Here is a 20,462-nt window from a genome sequence, read left to right as displayed (position 1 = left end):
AACTATAGTCAATAATAATATTTTAATACACTTATTCAGATTTCTTGGTACAAGGATGGTACACCTGTACCTGTATATGCATTATGACATGGAATTGTTTTGGAGTCTTTCATGCACAAAATGGGATCATGCTATACAAATCTTTCTGCAATATACTTTTTTCACTCAATATTATGTTTTAATGGGCCATCCACCTTTATTAAATATACATCAAGTTTTTAAAATTGCTATACGGTATTCCATATTATGATTATGCCTTATTGTATTCATTCTCCTACTGATCAGCATTTTTTTCATTGTTTGACTATTACAAATAATATTGCAATGAACCCCCCTATAGATCTCTTTCTAGGCAAATGTTCAAGAGTCTTTCTGGGACAGACACCTGGAAATAGAATTTTTGAATCAACCTGTTCATATTTACATTAATATTTTATCCTATACATATCTTCACTCTGTGGGAAAACAGCTAAGCTCTCTTGCTTATGAAAGTTACTCAGCATATGACCTGTACTTTCTGGGAAATGTTAAGAAAAAGCAAAACATCCAGAAGTGGAGGCAGGAGAGTATTCTGAAACTTTCAGCTGCAATTTGAACTTATTTTGTGATCTTCAGTACCTTTTCTAGCCCTCATTGTGGCTTTCTGTGTTATTTTGCTTTTGAAATTGTTTATCTTCAAAATAAGTGTGTCTCTCTTTATGACAGCAAAGCAAAATATATTATTAATATTTTAATACAATTATTATACAAGCAATTTCATTCAAAGAATTTACAGAATATCCTTGTATATAACTCAAGTCGCTGGACTATAAGAAATAAATTTAGAACAGAATTTAAGAGTGTGAAGAATTTAGTATAAAGTCATATCTAATCCAGCCTTCTTGTTTTATAGATGTGACAAATCAAGGCACAGGACACTAAATGTTTCCTCTAGTTACAAACAGAATTTATTAAAGCATACAGATTCTAAAGTATCTTTATCTTGCCACCTTTGTTATTAGCAAGGAGACTGGGGTGGTTTTTTTTTTTTTACTGTTGTTGTTTCATTTAAATAGTTCATGAATACATTAAGTATCTAACACACACCAATTGGTGCTGTTAATAACAAAGATGAGTTACAAACATGTAGAACTTACAGTATTTTCCTGGATGTAGTACATGCTCAATAAATATTTTTATAGTATTAAAAAAGAAATGTCAAACTCTTAAGTTGCTTGGGAGCAAACCCCCTCTAGTAAACACTATTTCTCAAGCCCCTTTTTTTTTCTTTTCTTTTTTTGGATCCTGCATCCTATTTTGTTAGGGCAAAAGAGTCCACATAGCTCTCACCTTAGCTCTTTCTTGTGTCAAAGAAAGATCTGTTTGGAAACAGTGTGCTGTGCCAACTCCTTGTAAATGTAAATGTCCTCTGTTAAATGAGGAGAAAGAAGATGCAGAGATCATTTTGGGGAGCAGGGGGCTGTGATTTCCCCCTAAGGGGGGTTAAAAGTAGAAGGAGAGTGTTGTTCAATATGTTCTAATTAACTCAAATGGGGGAAAAGAATCTCTGGTGATTATTACTATGTTTTAAAATTTGTGCCTGTGTGTCCCTTCAGTGAAGGCCATATATCGTCCCCTTTTGGTCAAGTTCTTTTATGATTCACTTATGTGAAACTTTTAGTTACTTGAAACATAGCAAGTATTTGGTGTCCCTGTGATTTAAAAAAAAAAAATGTTTCTTTCCCACCCTTAGTGTCCTTATATACATTTGACAAGGCCAAACAGTGTATTGGCACAACGACCATCGAGATTGATTTCCTGCAGAAGAAAAGCATCGACTCCAACCCTTATGATACTGACAAGATGGCAGCAGAATTTATTCAGCAGTTCAACAACCAGGCATTCTCAGTGGGACAACAGGTAGTTTGAAATTGTCTTTCATTCCTTTCACTTTCTAGGCATTCTAATCCCTGTCGTCCAAAATCAATTCTGTTAGGTTGGTCTGAAAGTAATTGCGGTTTTTGCAATTATTTTTAACCTTTCAAACCGCAATTACTTTTGCACCAACCTAATACTTTTTAAATGAGGAGAGCTTTGAATATGAGCAGGTATATCCAAGATGAGTGATAAAAGGTGAGGGAGATGTAGCTACTGACCGTCTAGGAGTCTGTTTGGAAAAATTCTAAAGTAGCTTTTAGGTTACAATGTCATATAATTATAGCAGCTTTTCTCTCTGTAAATTTGGGAATACTGCAGACATATGTATCAAATTTCTTCTTATTGTGGGGTATTTGTTTAAAGGCTTTGGCTGTCTTTCTCTATTACTGATACATTTCTGTAGAAAAGTAGTTCTTAACTTTTTTTGGTTATGAACTTCTTTGAGAATCTTAAGAAAATTATGTACATATATTTTCAGGTTTTTCATGGAACCTCTGAGGCCCAGATTTTCTCTTCTTTAAAATGATATTGCTGATGTTGCCCTTTTCTTTTGTACTTCACTTAATATATTGTTAACCTCCTAGGGAGAAATTCTGTTCTTTTAAAGTGGTACTCTAAAAAATGTGTGAGTTTATAAATTGCTATTTGTTTGTACACATTAATAATCATTGCTCTTTTGCCCTTATATTACATTTGTCTCCTTCTTTGTGACTTTTAATGCTTGCTAACTCCTTCTGCCTACCCTAGCTTTATATAGCAGTGATCCTCAAAGTGTGGTCCTACCTCCGTGAGGGTCCCTGAGGCCCTTCAGGGGGGCTGTGAAGTCAAACTATTTTCATATTAATACCAAGATACTGTATCTTTTTCCTCTTATTCTCTCACTGGACTGTGTGCTGGTGCCACATATCAACTGCTAAAGCAGACCTGAGGGTCCATCTGTCTGCCAGGAAGCCAGACATTAAAATATGACAGTGCCACTCTGCCAACTTACGTTTTTTATTTTTGAGAACAGAATTTTTAAAAATAAATTATAATTATTTTTGTTGACACATGATGGATTTATTCATTTTAAAATACATATTATGTTTTTTGTTCTGATTTCTAATATGGTAAATATCAGTAGATATAATTTATATAAACAAAGGCTTTTGGGGATCCTCAAAAATTTTTAGGCTTTAGGGATCCTGAGACCAAAATATTGGAGAATCCTTGCTTGTAGCATTCTGATCTCTAATGACTTCCCTAGACTGTCCTTGTAGCCTCTCACATAGGGAGTGAGAGAAGCGGTAGAGGAAAGAGTTGTTGGACTGAAAGAAGTGTTATTTCTTTTCATTCTTTTGTTTGAAATGGAATAGATCTAAAACAAGACTCCAAAGGATTTGATAATCCACACATAATCTAAACTTTTGCCAGTGGAAACTGAGTTACTGTGAGACAGGAAAAGGATACAGTGTGTTTATTATTATTTTTCAGATTCTTAGAATTGGAGTGAACCTCAGAGAGTTTCTTGTCTAACCTCCTCATTTTGCAAATGAAGAATTTTAGGTCCAGAGAAGATAAATGATGTGCCCCTGGCTATATATCCAGGGTATAGATGAGATAAGGGCCCACTAGTTAATTGGCCAATGAATTAAACAGATGTTTATTGAACACCAGTATGTCCCAGCCACTATTTTAGGCACTGCAGATCAGCAGTGAATAAAATACACATAATCCCTACTCTTCATAGAGCTTACTTTCTAGTTTGGGAAGACAGAAAATAGAAATGCCATGTACTGTTAAATGGTTTGATGTAAGCAAAACCAGATGATGCAGTAGGGAGCCATTGTTTGGATTAAACAGCCCGAGAAGGCTCCCCAAGAAAGCATTTAGCTGATAATCTCTTGGCTACCTGTCCATTGCTTTTTGGGCTGTACTACATTCCTCCAGATTCCTGCACGTTTTGACTGATAGTTATGCTCAAATCACCTCATTAAACTTCATTGATTTTACCTTCTCCTTCAGCTTTAGTAGTTTAATAGAATATGTTTAGAAGAACGTTTAATAGAAAATGCTTTGGTGTTTGCAGACGTCTATAATCCCATGAAAGAAAATCCTCCATAATGCAGAGAAGAAATCGATCTTACCCCAAATCACTGTTCTTAGTATGTATTCCCCTTTGGAGTGGTCAGTAGCGGCAGGATTGGCAGTCAGCTTTACCCATTACACCCCAGCACGGAGCAGAGGGCGTGGCTTGTGGGAGGCACTCAGTAAATACTTGGCTAATGAATGTGTAGACGCTGTCTCTGCACTTGTGTGGCAGGCATTTTGTGTCTGTTGTAACGAAGCATGGATATCCAAGTCGCAGACCCAGGCTTGAATCCTGGCACAATTGTTTCCTGTGACTCTGGGTCCCATTGCTTAGCCCCTTTCTGCATCTCAGCTTCTTCATTAGTAAAACTGAGGAATAATTTCTGTTTCCAAGAGAGTTTGTGAATATGAATTATTTAACCTCCTGTGGTATTTGTTTGGAATGTAGCAGATACTCAATAAATATTAGTTCCCTTTTCCTTTTATTGGCGAGGTGGGTAGTTTTGCTGTGGAGCATATTTGAGAGGGATATACAAGACAAAGTTTGTTTCCTGCATTTGGAAAACATTGGTGACAATGTGAGAGTCTAGCCATTGTATCATAAAGTGATTTTCTTCTCCTTACCTCTTTTTACATAGCTTGTGTTTAGCTTCAATGAAAAGCTTTTTGGCTTGCTGGTAAAGGATATTGAAGCTATGGATCCTAGCATCCTGAAGGGAGAGGCTGCAACAGGTAAAAGACAGAAGGTATGTTTTATTTCTAATAATCTTCATTAGATAACCTTTATGATGTGAATTGTGCAGACTAATAGAAATTTCCTACCCATTCTCTTGCTCAGTGATTCCTTCATATTATGTACTCTTTCTTTTAAGATAGTAGGGAGAGAAAATTGCTTTTATAACCAGCATTGTTATTAAAATATAACATAACACTTATTTGCAGACCTAATAGTAATTTGAAATTTGTTTATGTACCTGTAATCCTGGTTGAATGCAGAGGATATTAATTGTAAATAAATAGTAACAATAAGACAGGCATTAGGAAAAGATACATGCATTGAAATAAAGAAAATAGGAATAATAGGAAGGTAGTTATGATAAAAGTAAATGTAACTTAGATGGTAGGTTGGCAGATTTGCTTTGCTCAGAGAGCTCATTTCCCCTTCGTTTTTGGCTTTGCTTTGAGAAGTTCAGAGTGTGCTATTAGGCTAACTACGAATTATTGTCTTTCTGTACAGATTGAAGTAGGACTGGTTGTTGGAAACAGTCAAGTTGCATTTGAAAAAGCAGAAAATTCATCACTCAATCTTATTGGTAAGATTCAGTTTTTAGAGGATTCTGAATGAAGGGGGTCTACTGCTGTTGTTATAAGTGACTCAACTTCAGTGATTTTCAAGTGGGGACAGAGAATAGGGGCACCTCCCTTGAGAAAGCTTTTCACAGAACCACCAAGTGTTTCCTGTCTATCAGATGTGCTGATGTGGAAGAAAGTTTAAAACCTTCACTAGATCAGCATTGTCCAATGGAAATATAATGTGAGCCACATATGTAATTTTTAATTTCCTAGTAACCACATATAAATAAGGAAACAGATCCAAATAAAATTAATTTTTAAATTTTGTATTGAAGTAAGTTCCAACTTACAGAAGATTTGCAAAAGTCATTCAGAGAGTTCCTGTATACTCTTCCCCAGCTTCCTCCGATGTTACGATGTTACGTCTTAAATAACCATAGTACAGTTACCAAAATGAAATTAACATGGTTACGTTGTTACTAACTAAACTGCAGACTTTATTTGGATTTCACCAGTTTTTTCATTAGGTCATTTTTCTGTTTCAGGATCTAATTCAGGGTTCCACACTACAGCTAGTTGTTTAGTCTCCATAGTCTTCTCTAATCTCTGACAGTTCCTTAAACTTTCATGGTCTTTCATGACCTTGAGAAGTGGTCAGTTTTGTAGCATGTCCCTCACCTAGTCGTGTGTTAAATGCCATACTAGCACCACTTCTATTAGTGATTGAGTTGAATGATGAATGTATTGGCGTAGAATTAACCCCTGGTCGTTCACAGAAGGTGAAGGAATTCACAAGATTCAGAAAAGTAGTAAAGCAAAGAAAGTTTTATTGAAGGTTGGGCAGAAAGAATGCTCATGGCAGTGTCTAAAGAGGACAGCTGCTGCAGGTAGTAAAGAGAGAAGCACTGGCGGGGGAAGGGGAGAGGAAGTTGCTGGGGGGAGGAGTCTTAGAGTGGACAGCTGCAGCGGGTTGCTGCTTAGCTGGGGTTCTGTATTTTCCTATGCATGATGCAGGGGGCTCGTCATCTTGCAGTCCTTTACTGTTGCTGCTGGCCTCTTCTGAGAACGGTTGTCACAGTTGGCTTCCTCCGAAAATTGTCCTGGTGTTTGTCAGCCTGCATGTGGAGTGCTAGCCAGGAGACTAAGCTTTAAACCTACTCTTGTTAGTGCTCAGACTCATTAACTCTTTCTGACTTCATCAGTTAATCTTTAGGCTTATTCCTGTTAGCTTCCAAACTCCTTCTCATTGACTCTTTTTCTGACTCATCAGTGAATGTGCAGATAACGAAAGTCTTTCCAACAGATTCATAGTTCAGTGCTGCTCTTTTACGTTAGCCCTACTTTTATTATATTAAAATAATGCAGATTGGTCTTTTAAAATCTTAACTCACCAAAATAATGATACCATGAACTGTATAGTAATTCTTATTTTCAATTGATTTAACTAAGTTGATTGTCTACTCCAATAGAAAATAGAGGATTTCCATTGGTTACATACCATCACATTCAAGGTAATTTAATTTTCTTTGAATGTATGGCCTTTTTTCTTGATCCATAGATTATCTTCCCCCCTTATTGTTTTTTCTTAATTATAAAATGTTTTATAGTATATGGATAGATACTCAAAAACAGCTCATACAACTCTAAAATTTTAAAATTTGATTCTATTTTCATGCTATTTTGTAATTTGTTCTTAACATATTTCAAGTATCTTAATAAATACACCTTTACAACGTAATTTTTAATGACTATGTTATTTTGTGGATGCAGGATATATCAAAATCTCCTATTATTGATCCATTTCTGCAGTGATATTTTTGTATTTATGTTTTTGAAACTTTGTAAAAGGGAGTTGTGTGACTTTCATACAATGTGGGTATTTGTAAGTAATTCATGCAAAGGTGTGATTGATAGGTTCCTCCCATTTGGAAAATAAAAGTGTGTAGTGATTTAGCATGCAGTAAATTTGGCCACAAGAGGGCAGTGGAGTATAAGAAAAATATTTTACATAGCTTTATAAAGGAACTGATTAAGTCCACAAAACTCTCACCATAAAACTACCATCTAGGATAAACTTTTTCTAATGTGACCTTTTCTTCCCTAATTAAAAAAAAAAAATACAATAGGACTTTCTTTTTTTTTTTAACTTCCTTTTTCCACCTCCCTCCACCACCACCACCACCACTCCGGTTCAAGCCGCTGTTTCTCAGTCTAGTTGTGTAGGACACAGCTCCCTGGCCCATGCTGGTGTTAAGAGCCTTGCGCTCCCTCAGCTGAGGCAATCCGTCAGCAGCTCATGGCAGTTCACGGCAGTTCTCGCTGGCTGCCGTCCACTCACGGCAGCCCACGCTGGTGCTGGTCACCAGCTGCTCCTGGCAACACACAGCAGCCCTTGGCAGCCCACACCACCTCCACTGCTCATGGCAGCCCAGCTCCAGGGAGAGCTGTTGTTCACAATCTTAGCTGTAGAGGGCGCAGCTCTCTGGCCCATATGGGAATTGAACCGGCTACCTCGGTGTTAGGAGCACAGTGCTCCAACCACCTGAGCCACTGGGCCAGCCCTCTTTTTTTGTTCATGGTAGAATGTAGTAAGGTACTTTTTAGTCTTTGTATTTGAGATAATGTGATTCTCTTAAGTTACTTTAGGTGGCAGTATGACATTTAAGTTAAATAATTTTTGTCATGAAAGAATTTGAAAATGCAAATTTTGAAATCATTGAAGACTTTAGGATGGTTTTAGACTTCTCTGTGCAAGTGACGATAAAGCAAATAAAACGTCAAATTTATTCAGTGCGTCTTCTCAGGCCCAGGGGTTATATACCCAGTTATAAACTTAATCTAGATAAATATATGTATTTTTAAATACACTTGTTTTAGGACCCTTGAGGGACTGCTGGATTTCAGTTGCATTTCTGGCAGCTAGTGTTGTCTTCATCAGTGATGTCCATGGTGTTTCTTCTCATCAACCAAATTAGTTAACTTGGTTAGGATTAAAGGTTCATAAGACCAAGCTCCATGGATCGATTACAAAGGGACGACAGCATGAGTTTCACTAGTCATTTTGAAAGTGTTTCGCCGACCCTAAATGGGACAAGACAAAGTAGTTAACATAGCAAAACTCGTCCTTCTTATTAGAGCATCAGTTAAGAGCATGCTGTTCATCTTCGTGTAAGGGTAGCTTCTCTTTATCCGTGGAGGATGCCCAGCGTGCTCTGTCTTTTCACACGTACTGATGAAGTTCTTGTTTCACGTGCGTTTATCTTTGTTTGACACAGGCAAAGCTAAAACCAAGGAAAATCGCCAGTCTATCATCAATCCTGACTGGAACTTTGAAAAAATGGGAATAGGAGGTCTGGACAAGGAATTCTCAGATATTTTTCGACGAGCATTTGCTTCCCGAGTGTTTCCTCCAGAGATTGTGGAGCAGATGGGTAAGTTTAAAAAGGAAAATTTGATAAAATCTTGTATTCTTTTTTTTTTAAAAAAAAAATGAGTGGGATAAAGTCTCTTTTCAGTAATGTTTTGAAATTATTCTTCAGACCTGCCAAAGTAGTTTTCTCTTTTAACTTCTTTAAAAAAAAAAGTTTTCTAAAAAAAAAAATTAAAAAATCTTTGAAGTGTTAGAACTTTCAAAATTACATTTTAATTTTATGGGGAAATCATAGAAATGTTTATGGGTTTGCTCCATTTTATATGTTTATTCAGATTTTTTTTTCTACAGGACATTTAGAAATTTCATGTTATTTAGTTATTTATGAATATTTTTATATAGAGAATATTTAGAAATTTCATCTGACTCTAAAGATCCACTATGGGTAAGATTTACCCTGCTGAGTAATTGTTACCTATTAGACTATGGGCATTGTTCTAATAGCCACTGCTGCTTTTTAGCGTGCTGTTGGTTTACCCAATTGGTACATCTTCATACCTAGTAAATGGAGACTGGGCACATTTTTAAATTAGATAACTTTGATCCAATAAGACAAATGCAGGGTATACATAGGAGTTTCCATATTGCATGCAAAGAAATACACTCTTCATTTATCACTTTCTTCTTGAAGATTTATTCAATCTATCTGTGTGAAGTGGCGTTATTTGCCCTAGTGGAAATGCTGTCATGACTGCTTTCATATCCATATCATAGCGTGGATTGGAATGTGAGCAACAGAATATCTGAGAAGGAATTCACAACATAACAGCTTCTGGCAGACTATTAGTATAAAAACAGCATCCAAAAAAACCCGAAGGAATATGAATATATTACTCCCCTCACCCTCATCATTCTTTATCTTTAAATTGCTACTGGAAGATAAAAGTATATTCATAATGGTGGGGGTAAGAACTGCTTTCTAGGCACTAAGTGCTTGGTTCTATTAGCCTCCTATTGTCGGTAGCTTTTCTGCCTGGTCGCTCACTCTGATAAATTACAGGCAGAGCACACACCTGTTCACTGGGTAAAGGTCGAGTTTGGAATTGGATTAAGAGAAAATGACAGAGACCCTCATCACCTGAGTTTTATACACCTTGAAATGGCAATAACATACTTTTTTATCTGAAAGATACAAAGGCCAAGTCCATAAAAAACAATTTTAATTTGGAAAATAGTAAAAAATGTGCTAGTTCACTGTCTTGGTAATGTGTATTTTGAGGCACAATAAATTTATAAAGCTTTTTGATCAAGACATGAAAATATTGTTTAAGTATATTTCAGGTATACTCAGAGATAAAAGGATAATTCCAAATGTTGTAAGTTATTCTAGTAGAATATTTTTTCAGGTTTTCAAGAGTGAGCCCTGGTGCAGAAAGGGTCTAATGATTCTGTCTCTTTGAACATTATACTATCCAGCCAACAAGTACAGAAATAACTGCTTCTGTAAAGCTATATCTCTACATTATAGCTATTTTCTCACAGTTTGGAAGCTACCCTGTTTCCCCGAAAATAAGACCTAGCCGGACAAATCAGCTCTAATGCATCTTTTGGAGCAAAAATTAATATAAGACCTGGTCTTATATAATTATGTAATATAAGACCGGCTATTATATTATAAAGACCTGGTATTATGTTATGTCATATCATATCATATTATGTAAGACCCCGTCTTATATTATAGTAAAATAAGACCAGGTCTTATATTAATTTTTGCTCCAAAATGTGCATTACAGCTGATTGTCCGGCTAGGTCTTATTTTCAGGGAAACACGGTATTGAAGAATCAGTTATTCAGATACTAGTTTTGTGTTTGTACATTATCTAAACCCTGCTTGTTAGATTGAGTAAATAATGCATAAAGGAGTAAAACTCACGTTGGTCGATTTGTGATTATTGCCAGCTGTTGAAAAGTTTGAAATTAAACCACAACAGATTTGGAATTTCTAGTGAATTAAATCTGTGTTTCTGTGATCCACATTGAAATTAGTTGAATTATAATAATATGCTTTTGTTGTCATTAACATGCTTTTTGACTAAGGACGATGGACTTGAATTTTGTTTGTACTACTTTCTAGAACCTTTTTTAAGATTTATTTTTCTAATATTTTACACTAATTTAATTAGAGAAAAAAGTTCTGTCCTTTTTTAAAAAGTAATATATTTTTCTCTGTTTATGGCTTTTTGCCATCAAGAAGCATGTGTTATCAATTTGACTTAAAAAGGAATAAATATAAAGCTATCCTTGGCTTTTGAGCTGAACTGTAAGACATTTTGTTTATTCTAAGTGACGATTTTCAGTGTCCTAACGCTACCTTTTTATGGTAAAATGGCTGAGAAAGAATTATCTTGCTATGCATGTATCATTCCCTATTTTTCAATAGAGGCTTCTTTTTCCCTTTGAATTTTAAGGGAATTAGGTAGTAGAGTAGTTATTGCATTCCAAGTACGGTTTTAAAGTTCTCATTAGGCTTTGGTAAAAGTGTATAAAAGTGCAAATTGCTGCATTTGGATAGAATATAAAATAACATTGCACAAGTCTTTTTATGTTCTTTTACCCTGCCAGGTGGAAACAAAATTGCCTGATTATTTTCTTCTTTGTTAACTAAATAGATAATAAATCTGTATGGTTTGGGGATCCAGTTGGACATTAGGTATGATTGGTTAAATCAATTCAAATGAAAAAAAAAAGTGATTAGAAAAGAATAATTAAGGGTCTCTTTTGTTTTTTTCTTAAGCGGAGAACTTTTTGGCTTGAGACCAAATCATTATCTTTACCATGAAGTCTAGAGTTATGTCTACTTTGTAAACAGGAATCTTAACTAAATGGATCTTTTTGCCTATACATCAAAGTTTCAAGTTCACACAGTGATAAATTTAGAATTCTCTTTTGTCGTGTTTATGAGACGGATAATTACGCTTCTAGGTGATATAGTCCTTTCTTTTTGCTTGTAAAACTTCATGTTGCTTTTCAAAATTGAAAATATAGATTATATACATACAGAATGTTGCTGATGAGATATAGGAAGACTAAAGGACTAACCAGAGGCACACAATTATGTAATAAAATTAAGGATCGGATGAGGTAATATACATGAAATAAGTGTCCTACCTGTTAGTTTCCAATCTATTAGTTTCTCTCTTGAAGTACTTTCAACTATGTAGTACATACCTTCTTGTTACAATATTTTCATAGAATTAAAATCATGGAAAGACTTCAAGAGGAAAAGAAATCAGGTATAGCCCTGCAAGAAGAGGAAGAAAGGCCATGTGTAGAAATACGAAAAGGATTACTTAGGGGGAATATCAGCTTAAGACTTTTGTTTTTGTTATTGTTGCTTGAATCAGTATAACTACTATCTCCCTGTGTGTAGCGGTTGGACTCACCCAAACCCACATCTGGCAGCTCTTCCTTTTAAGTATATTAAAGCATTAGCAAAGAAAACTAGACCTATACCTTGCACTTAGTGGATACCAAGTAGCTATTTAGTTACAGTGTCGTCCAACCCCCATAATGATAGACGTTTAGTTAGGAATGACCTTAAATCCTTACTTTGGGGAGGTTATACTCAGAGAAGCACCTTTTGAGTCCCAGGTAGAAATTTGGGCACCAAAAACCGGTATCTGAAAGTACAGGTGAGTAAATTTAAGAGCTGATTGCTGTCCTTGAGTATACTCAGGTGTCAACTGAATATTTTCTTCTGTTTAGACATACTTATACCTTTGCATGCAGTTTTGTGGAGTGTGCTCAGGATAAACAATTGATGACCTCACTTCTCATTGTAGCTCTTTTGTTGGCAAAGACAGAGTTTTCAGCATCCCTGGCAATTACCTCTAAACTGTAAATGTCAGAGCAAAAAAAACACACACACAAATCCTTTTCAAAGAACAGTGGAATAATTGTTAAAGAATTAGTATCCCTTTATGTAATTTTAGGACTAGGCTCACAACTATCCAAGGAAAGGGGTTTTGGCAGAAGTTATCCATTTTAGAGCTCAGAAGGAAAAGGGCATACAAACTTAACTCCGCAAGCCTGACACTTCTTCAGTGAATCTATACCTTGCAGCTATCCAAGTGGGAAGGAAAGCCACTTGTTATGGTCTTGTGCCCCCATTCTTTGAAACTGACAGTGTGTTCTTTTTGGTCCCCTTTACTCTGCGCCTCCCTCTCTAAGCCCATTTTCAATCTGTACTTTTAAAGTTTCTTTTGAAATTCTAGAGGAAAGCAACTCTTTTCTGTTATCATAAGTGGGACTGCGGTTACTCTATGAAGTAGAGCTCTGGAGAGATAAGGAGCCTTTCAGTCACATACAGACATCTTTCAGATGCTAAGAACAGTGCAAATAAAATACAGTGGAAGAAAGGGCGCTACGGTTTTGTACATGCCGTGTTTGGGAGAGAGGGAATTCTTGCTAAGATTAACATAAACACTGACACTCTCAGGATGCATTTTCACACCCCCACTCATGAGGAGAGATTGCAATTTAAATGGGGGTTAAGACAGCTAGCCGAACTCCAGGGCTCTGTAAAAGGAACCCTAAGGCTAAAGAGCTTATCTGAAATTTAAAAAAAAGAAGAAGAAAATGAGGCTTTCTGACATTCATCTTCTTCCCTTGTATTAGTCATAACTTGCTTTTCAGCTATATTTTAGGTTTTGAATGCCAACCTGACATCTGTTCAAGTCTGCCTGTAATTTATTAGGAAAGGAAAAGAAAGCAATTGCTCACTAGTTAGAGATGCAAAACTTCCCCCTTCTGGTTTTCCACAAAGTACTTATAGATGATACTTAGACATGAGGAATGTGATAATTTAATAATTTACTAATTCTAACTTCAGGTTGGGAAATTTAGAAAGTGTCTTTTTAATTAGAAGATGACACTGGCTTTTGACCATGTGATTTCCAAAATCTCTAGAGCAGAAATTAGAGATCAAGCACACACCATAAAAAAGTACTATTGGTGCCTTCCTCTAAATTGAAATTTTAACCTCAAATTAATTTTCCCATTAGTTTTAATATTTTAAGTCAAATTTACTTACATTTGAATAGAAATAATGTGACTGTGCTTTTATCTCAGAGTCAAACTATATGCAAGTTCAGTTGGCATTTTTTATTTATAAACAGACTTTTAGAAAGAAATCTTTTAGGGGTACAGAGCTACCTATGAGTCACCAATGGATTAGATTTGCAGGCAGCTACAGTTGAGTTACAGACCAGTAATTGGGTCACTATAAAATTGAAGTTTAAGTTTGAACCTAAATGTCTACAGTCAGGAAATGATTAAATAAATTATGCTACATCCTTCCATCCTCATTATGGAATACAGTGGAGCAAATCTTAAGGGATATAGCTCTAAATGTCAGACATATTTGTTCTAATAAAAAATATATATAAAACAAAATAAATGCATTACAAAAGTCTCTACAGACACACATTAAATTGAAAAAAAATTGTTCACTTCTGTGAAAGGGGAGTTAGGATGGGCAACATAGGGAGATTTTTGTTCTTGTAGTCTGCATACCTCTATGTCTGAATGTGTTACTCTGATACTAGAGTTCTACTGTGTAATTAAAAAGAAGAAAACAGACAAAAAGATAATACCACGTGCTATCTCTCCCATGGGGTAGCTCCACTGTTAGCGCAGCAAGGGAGCAGGGGGGAGGTGTGCTCCACTGCCTTCATGGAGTTTCCTTGGAGGAGAAGAGCGCAGGGGTGAAGGCCTGGATTCCCGGGGCATCGATGGCAGCCCCTTTCAGAGGGTAGGCAGAAGTGCCTGTCCTTTTCTACTGGAAAAATAAAAACAACATTTTGGTATGTGACAAACTGCATTACCTTCTGCATTATGGTAATGCGTATAGGTGGTTTATATTCTTTCCAAATTGTGAGAACATTTGCATCCAGGCCTTGAAGCAGCTGTGGAAGCATTAGAGAGGGAAGGGTGAGAAAGGTGACTTGAGGGAGAGGAGAATTTCCGACATGAGAGGAGCTGTGCTTGGATTGGTTTTCAGTCTTCAGAACCTTCCTGCTGAGGAGTCTTAAGTCATGTGACTCCTAAAGTGAAACAGTTAATGTTTTTTCCTGCCCATTCCGTATTTCGGTTGGGATAATGGTGGTGGTAGCTAATACTTTTATAGTGCCAGGCACTATTCTAAGTGCTTTCCATACATTAACTTATTTAATCCTCACAACAACTTTATGAGGTAGATACTGTACTGTCCCCATTTTATGGAGAAGGAAAGTGAGTCTGAGAAAGGTTAAGTAACAAAACATAGCTAGTAAGTGGTAGGGTTAGAAGTGAGCCCAGGCAGTCTGGGCTCAGAGTTCATACCCGTAACCCGCATATTGTTCTCTCATGAAAGCCCATCATATAAATCCATTAAAATGGGCCTTCTCAGCCCCACTTCTTGGGGACCTCTGAGGCGGTCTTTGAGGAGCTGGAGCCAAAGGTTTTCCAGCTGTGGCACCATGGACATTTGGGGCCAGATAATTATTTGACACAAGGTGCTGTGCAGTGTAGGATGTTTAGCAGTATCGCTGGCCCCTACACACTAGATGCCAGTAGCACTCCCCACCCCACCCTTTGTGGGGAAAACCAAAAATATCTCCAGACATTGCCAGATGTCCCCTGGGGGCAAAATCACCCTTGGTTGAGAACCATTGATCTAGTACAACCCCCTGGCTCCTTCTCTTTACGGATGTAGAAACTAAGGTCACTAAGCAAGTCACAGGCAGAACGGGGACTAGGACTCGGTGCCTTGGCTCCGGAACCATAGAGGAGGAAAAGGAAAGGACTTAGGAAGTTTGTACGACTCGTAAGTAGCAGAGCTGGGGTCGGAATTGAGGATGTCCGGTCCCCGAGTCTGTATTCTGCCTGGCCTTCCAGGTACTGAGAGGAAGCTGAGAATCACGTAGCCAGTAAAGCCCTGAGCCTGATGTCAGAGAATATCTTGTGATGAGTAAACAAGTTCCCCTTTACCTTTCTTCCCTAATTAATTCTCAGACATTTACAAAGCATTTCATAAATGAGGGTTCTGAGACCTTAGACATAATAGGTTTGGGGAACGAAAGGGAGAGAGGAATTGTTAAACCTCTGAAGGTGTGTGGGTCCGGCCTCACCTCTGCCATATCCTGTGTGCGCTTATAAATGACTGCCTTCGCATTCAGAGCTATGCAGCACTTTAGTAATTTGCTAGAATTCTACATGTTGAGTATGTATAGTTATAAACCATAGAAATCAGAGCTTTGTATTTAGAAAGCAGACAAGACAACTGTTTAAACTTTCCCCTGCTAAATGGTTCAGTCACCTCCTCCTCCTTCCTCTTTATCATCATCCTCTTCCTCCTCCGCTCCCCCTCTTTTTCTTCTTGTTCCCCTTCGTCTGCAGATTAGAGGCATTTTCCAAAATTTCAGATATTTTTGTCAAGGCAGTGAGTATATTGCCTGAAAGCATAAAGATCTCTTGATCTGTTCAGATTTTAAAATTTGAGTAGAGAAACTGTCTCAATTGAGATTTCTTAATTTTCTTATTTCTGGCAGATTTTCTGGAACTTGAATGTGGCAAAAATCAGTGGACTTACTTTGGCCTGAAGTAAGAAGTTTAAGTGCTCAATCTATGAGAGTGAGTGAACTCTCTCAGACTCTATGGTTTTATGAATAAGCTACTTTCCTAGTAACCTGATGGATTCAAATTGTCACAAGCTCAGGAGCCGTGAAGAGTTGGTAGTAAAACCGTAGGTCTAAGAACGCTAATCCACTTTCTTCGTGTGTTTTGGGGCACTTATTGTCGCATAATCCAGGAAGGAGGTGGTCACTATGGGTGAGTCAGCAGCTCTGTTTTAAGTGATTTGTCAACATAGAGCTGGAACATAAGTGTTAAAATTAATCATATAGAAGTCAAACAACATAATTTAAGTGATATCAACAGCCAGTACATAATAAAATGCCCAATGAGTGGTATAGGTGATAAGTCCTATAGGATTTTAAGAGAGACTCACCAAAGACTTCATAAAGGAGACAGAGCTTGAGTGAGGCCTTAGACGCTGAGCGATTTGGGATCGGGGGCAGAGGGATGGTTGTCCATATCCTGGGCAGAGTGACAGCCAAAGCAAAGGACAGAATTCACAACTTAGACCAGTCTGCCAAAGCTGTTGTTGGGAAGAAGCAGGAAATTAGATTTCAAAGTTAGGTTGGGGTGGGTTATAGAAAGCTATGAAGCAGGAGGTGAGGACTTTTTTTTTTTTTGAAAGGATTGTCTCTGTTTAACTTTCAGGCCCGGGGGCTTCTCCTATGCTTCCCCTGAACCTTGTATGTACTTAGAATCTAGCTCTGTTCTTAATGCAGTATAATTATTCCTTTGCATTACCTTCACAAGGCAGGTTCCCAGCTTCAGCATTTTTGACATTTTAAGCTGGATAATTCTTTGTTGGGGGTGAGAGGGAGCTGTCCTGTGCATTGTAGGATGATGAGCAGCGTCTCTGGTGTCTGTCCACTCTGTACCAGTAGTTCCCACCCCACACACACACACACACACACCCCCCCAATAAAAAGAATTGTCTCCCCTGCATTGAGAACCACGGTTCTACGGCCTTTGAAGGTACAACTGTAATGTGTTTTTATCCATGTCTTACCAATGTCAAGGCTGTTTGGGATGTGGTTTATAGACCATTGCTGGACCGTGAACCATTGTTACCAATGGTAAGATAAATATTGAGGTTGAGAGTAAAAATGTAGAAACTTTTTTTTTAGCAATTTACCATTAGCACAATTTTATTAATTGTATTTTACAAAAACATTGCACTGCAATGGATTAGAAACTTAGAAAAAAAATCAAACAAACTGGACTTTGGCATAGATAGCTTGAGAAGCACTGCCTTACATAAATATTTGCTAAATGAATGAAATTTTTGAGCAAATGATTATAATAGGAAGTCACTGAGAATTTGAAGCAGTAGAAGAGAGCAATTTAAAGTTAATATTTTAGGATAATTAATATGATTATACTGTGTGAAAAGGATTGCCGTAGAGAGGAGGTAAAAGACTGAACAGTCTGGGAGATGAGTAGACTCTTAAGCGTCCAGTTGTGTGGTACTTAAAACCTGGATTAAGGTGGTGGCAACGGGAATGGGAAGGGAAGAAAAGCTATGAAAAAGATTATAAAGACAACATTAGCAGAATTTGGTGATTTAGTTTTTGTGGATGACAGAATTAGACGTCTCAGTGAGAAAATGTTAGAAATAAGAAAATCAGAAGACCCAGTTTGGGGCGAGTAGAGAATATCATTGCACGTATTGTCATTGCCGTGGAAAGAAACTGGAACCTGCATTGAAGCTAGAGAGTAACAATTACTGATATTTTTATTTACTGAAGGGTAGCTTCAATCAAGCCACACGTGTTTAATAAGTCCACTGTTGACCCCTCTTTCTTGAGGTAGCCTCTTTACTTGGTCTCTCTCTAAGGGTTTCAGGTTTTCCTTTTCCCTCTGGCCGGCCTTTTTCAGTCTCTTTTGTGTCCTTTAACATGTTGGATTTCCTCAGGAGTCTCTCTAAGACCTACTCTTTTCCTCACTCTGTAATTATTTTCCCCTAAAGTGATCACATCTCTCTGTAGCTTCAATTAGTATCTTCAGGCCATTCACTCTGAAACATGCATATTCTATCTCAGTCTTAGTTGAGAGCTCTGGATTTTTACCAGCATCACCTGTTGGCTATCTCATGATCACAAAGTGAGCTCAAAATTAAACTCATTCAACTGCCCCCTGCGTGCCCCTCCTTCTGTGTTTTCTCTCAGGCAGTGCTCTAGCCGAAAACCTAGACGCCTTCCTTAACTCCTTTCTTTCCCTCGCCTCCCATTCCAGTCAGTCACAGAACGGACTGTCAGGGCTGCCATCTCCTCAGCATCTCAGGTCTGCCCAGTCTGTCCGTCTCCCCCAGCAGCTCCTTCCTTCAGGACACCATTCTCTCTCGCCTGAATTGCTCCCTTCTCTAATCCATTCTCCACACTGGAACTGGAGTGATTTTTATAAAAAGGCAAGTCTGATCCTGTTGCTCCGCTGGTTAAAACTCTTCGGTAGCTCTCCTTAACTCCTGCCGTGGCTTACAAGCCCTCTGTGGTCTGGCCCCTGCCAAGCTCTTCCGCCTGCCTGCCTGTGCCCCTCCCCCGTGCTCTGGGTTCCAGCCAGCCTGTGCTATTTTCAGGTCCTCTAATTTGCCATGCTACTGTCTCTCACCTGCCTCCACAGCCAAGGTTATTTGTTCACCATCTTTTTATCCAACTCTTCCCTTTAGGCCCTAGCTTTGATCTCACTTTTCCAGAGTGTTTTTGGCTTTAGTGCTCCTCCTATGTGTTCCAATAATTCCATATATTCTTTTGTGCATTATTACATTGTAATATAATTGCTTATTACATGTCTATATTCCAGCCCCTTTCCTCATGTCTGTACCCCCAGAGCATAATATGAATTCAGTAAGGAAGCAATCTTGTTCATTTTTGTCACTAGTGTATCTGCTCCTGGCATGGTGGCTAACTATAATATGAGTTTTCAGGAAAGGAATAAATGCCAAGAACTTGATTTATCTCAATTGTAGGACACTTAGACAGTTAGACCTTAGTCCTGCCCTCAAAATGCTTCCCGTGTATTTGGGAACAACACTATATTGGCACATCCCAGAGCAGTGTTGTGTAAAGCATAAGGCCCATTGTGAACCAAATTAGCAAAGCAGGCAGTATGGGGACGCAGCAGATGCACTGGCGAGGTAAAGACTTGAGCCCTGTCCTGTAAAAGTCAGAGCAGATATGATGTTTATAATTCTTTACTAAATCTATTGGTAGATCCTTCTAGATTCCTTGTTAATCTAGGAAAGACCTCTACTGTTGGTCCCAAATGGAGCTAAGACTCCAGAAATAAGAAGGGAAAAAATATTTCGCTTAGGTTCTTGTCACCTACCATCTGCTTCAACGGGAATTGCCCTTCTTACATTAGGGTGCTGTGAAAAGTGCCCAGATTTAAAGGCACCAGGTCAGTAGTGTGTGTGTGTGTGTGTGTGTGTGTGTGTGTGCACGCGCATGTGCACGTATGCATTTTCTATTTTATAGATTATAAGCGTAATGCATCCTCATAAAACAACACAGATGTGCAGAGTAAAAGGTGATATTTCCCTTCGTTTTACCCACCCCAATTTTACTCCTTCTCTTAAAGGTAGTCACTGAAAAGAGATTGGTGTGAATTGTTTCAGACCTCTTCCTAAGCATTAATACACCTACATTTTTTTGACCATGGGAATTTGTGTAGATTTATTTTTCTGTTTAAATAGGAGCACGCTAGTCACGGTTCTGTGACTTTTTTATTTACTTAATAGTGTATCTTGGGCTTGTTTCCATGTAAGAACACATTGATGCCATTTTGTTTTTCAAAAAGATAAATACCAATAGCAGCAGTCCATCCAAATAGCCCTGTAATAGTAAATAAGCGTCTTTCCCTCAGCAGCAGGGCGGCCCTGGGGCACAGCAAAGCAAAACTGGCTAGAGTTGGCCATTACCACTGACCGTCTGGACGGCCCTGGTCCTCTTCACGCTTCAGGTTCCTACACTCTGTGAGCCTTGGTACCCTCACCTGCAAAGTTACTTACTCTGTAGGTTTATTGTCAGGGTAGCATTAATGTGTATACATTTTCTCATGCTACCTGGCTCACTGTGAAACACTCTGTAGATGGTACATGGCTGGATATTGCCAAAAGGTACTTTTGTAACTGTGAAAGGCAAAA

General features: G+C 37.9%; 1 protein-coding gene across 1 annotated transcript in view; it reads left to right on the top strand.

Moving 5' to 3' along the window:
• The window catches only part of NSF (N-ethylmaleimide sensitive factor, vesicle fusing ATPase), a 133,944-nt gene that overhangs the window by 24,995 nt on the left and 88,487 nt on the right, over positions 1-20,462 (top strand). The window contains exons 5-8 of the mRNA XM_033090520.1: positions 1,733-1,899; positions 4,626-4,733; positions 5,225-5,300; positions 8,556-8,711. Of these exons, the coding sequence (XP_032946411.1) occupies positions 1,733-1,899; positions 4,626-4,733; positions 5,225-5,300; positions 8,556-8,711 (507 nt within the window). The remainder of the gene's footprint in view (positions 1-1,732; positions 1,900-4,625; positions 4,734-5,224; positions 5,301-8,555; positions 8,712-20,462) is intronic.

This window comes from Rhinolophus ferrumequinum, chromosome 21 (genome assembly GCF_004115265.2).
Source record: "Rhinolophus ferrumequinum isolate MPI-CBG mRhiFer1 chromosome 21, mRhiFer1_v1.p, whole genome shotgun sequence".
Taxonomy (NCBI): Eukaryota; Metazoa; Chordata; class Mammalia; order Chiroptera; family Rhinolophidae; genus Rhinolophus; species Rhinolophus ferrumequinum.
This window is presented reverse-complemented; position numbering and strand designations above follow the sequence as displayed.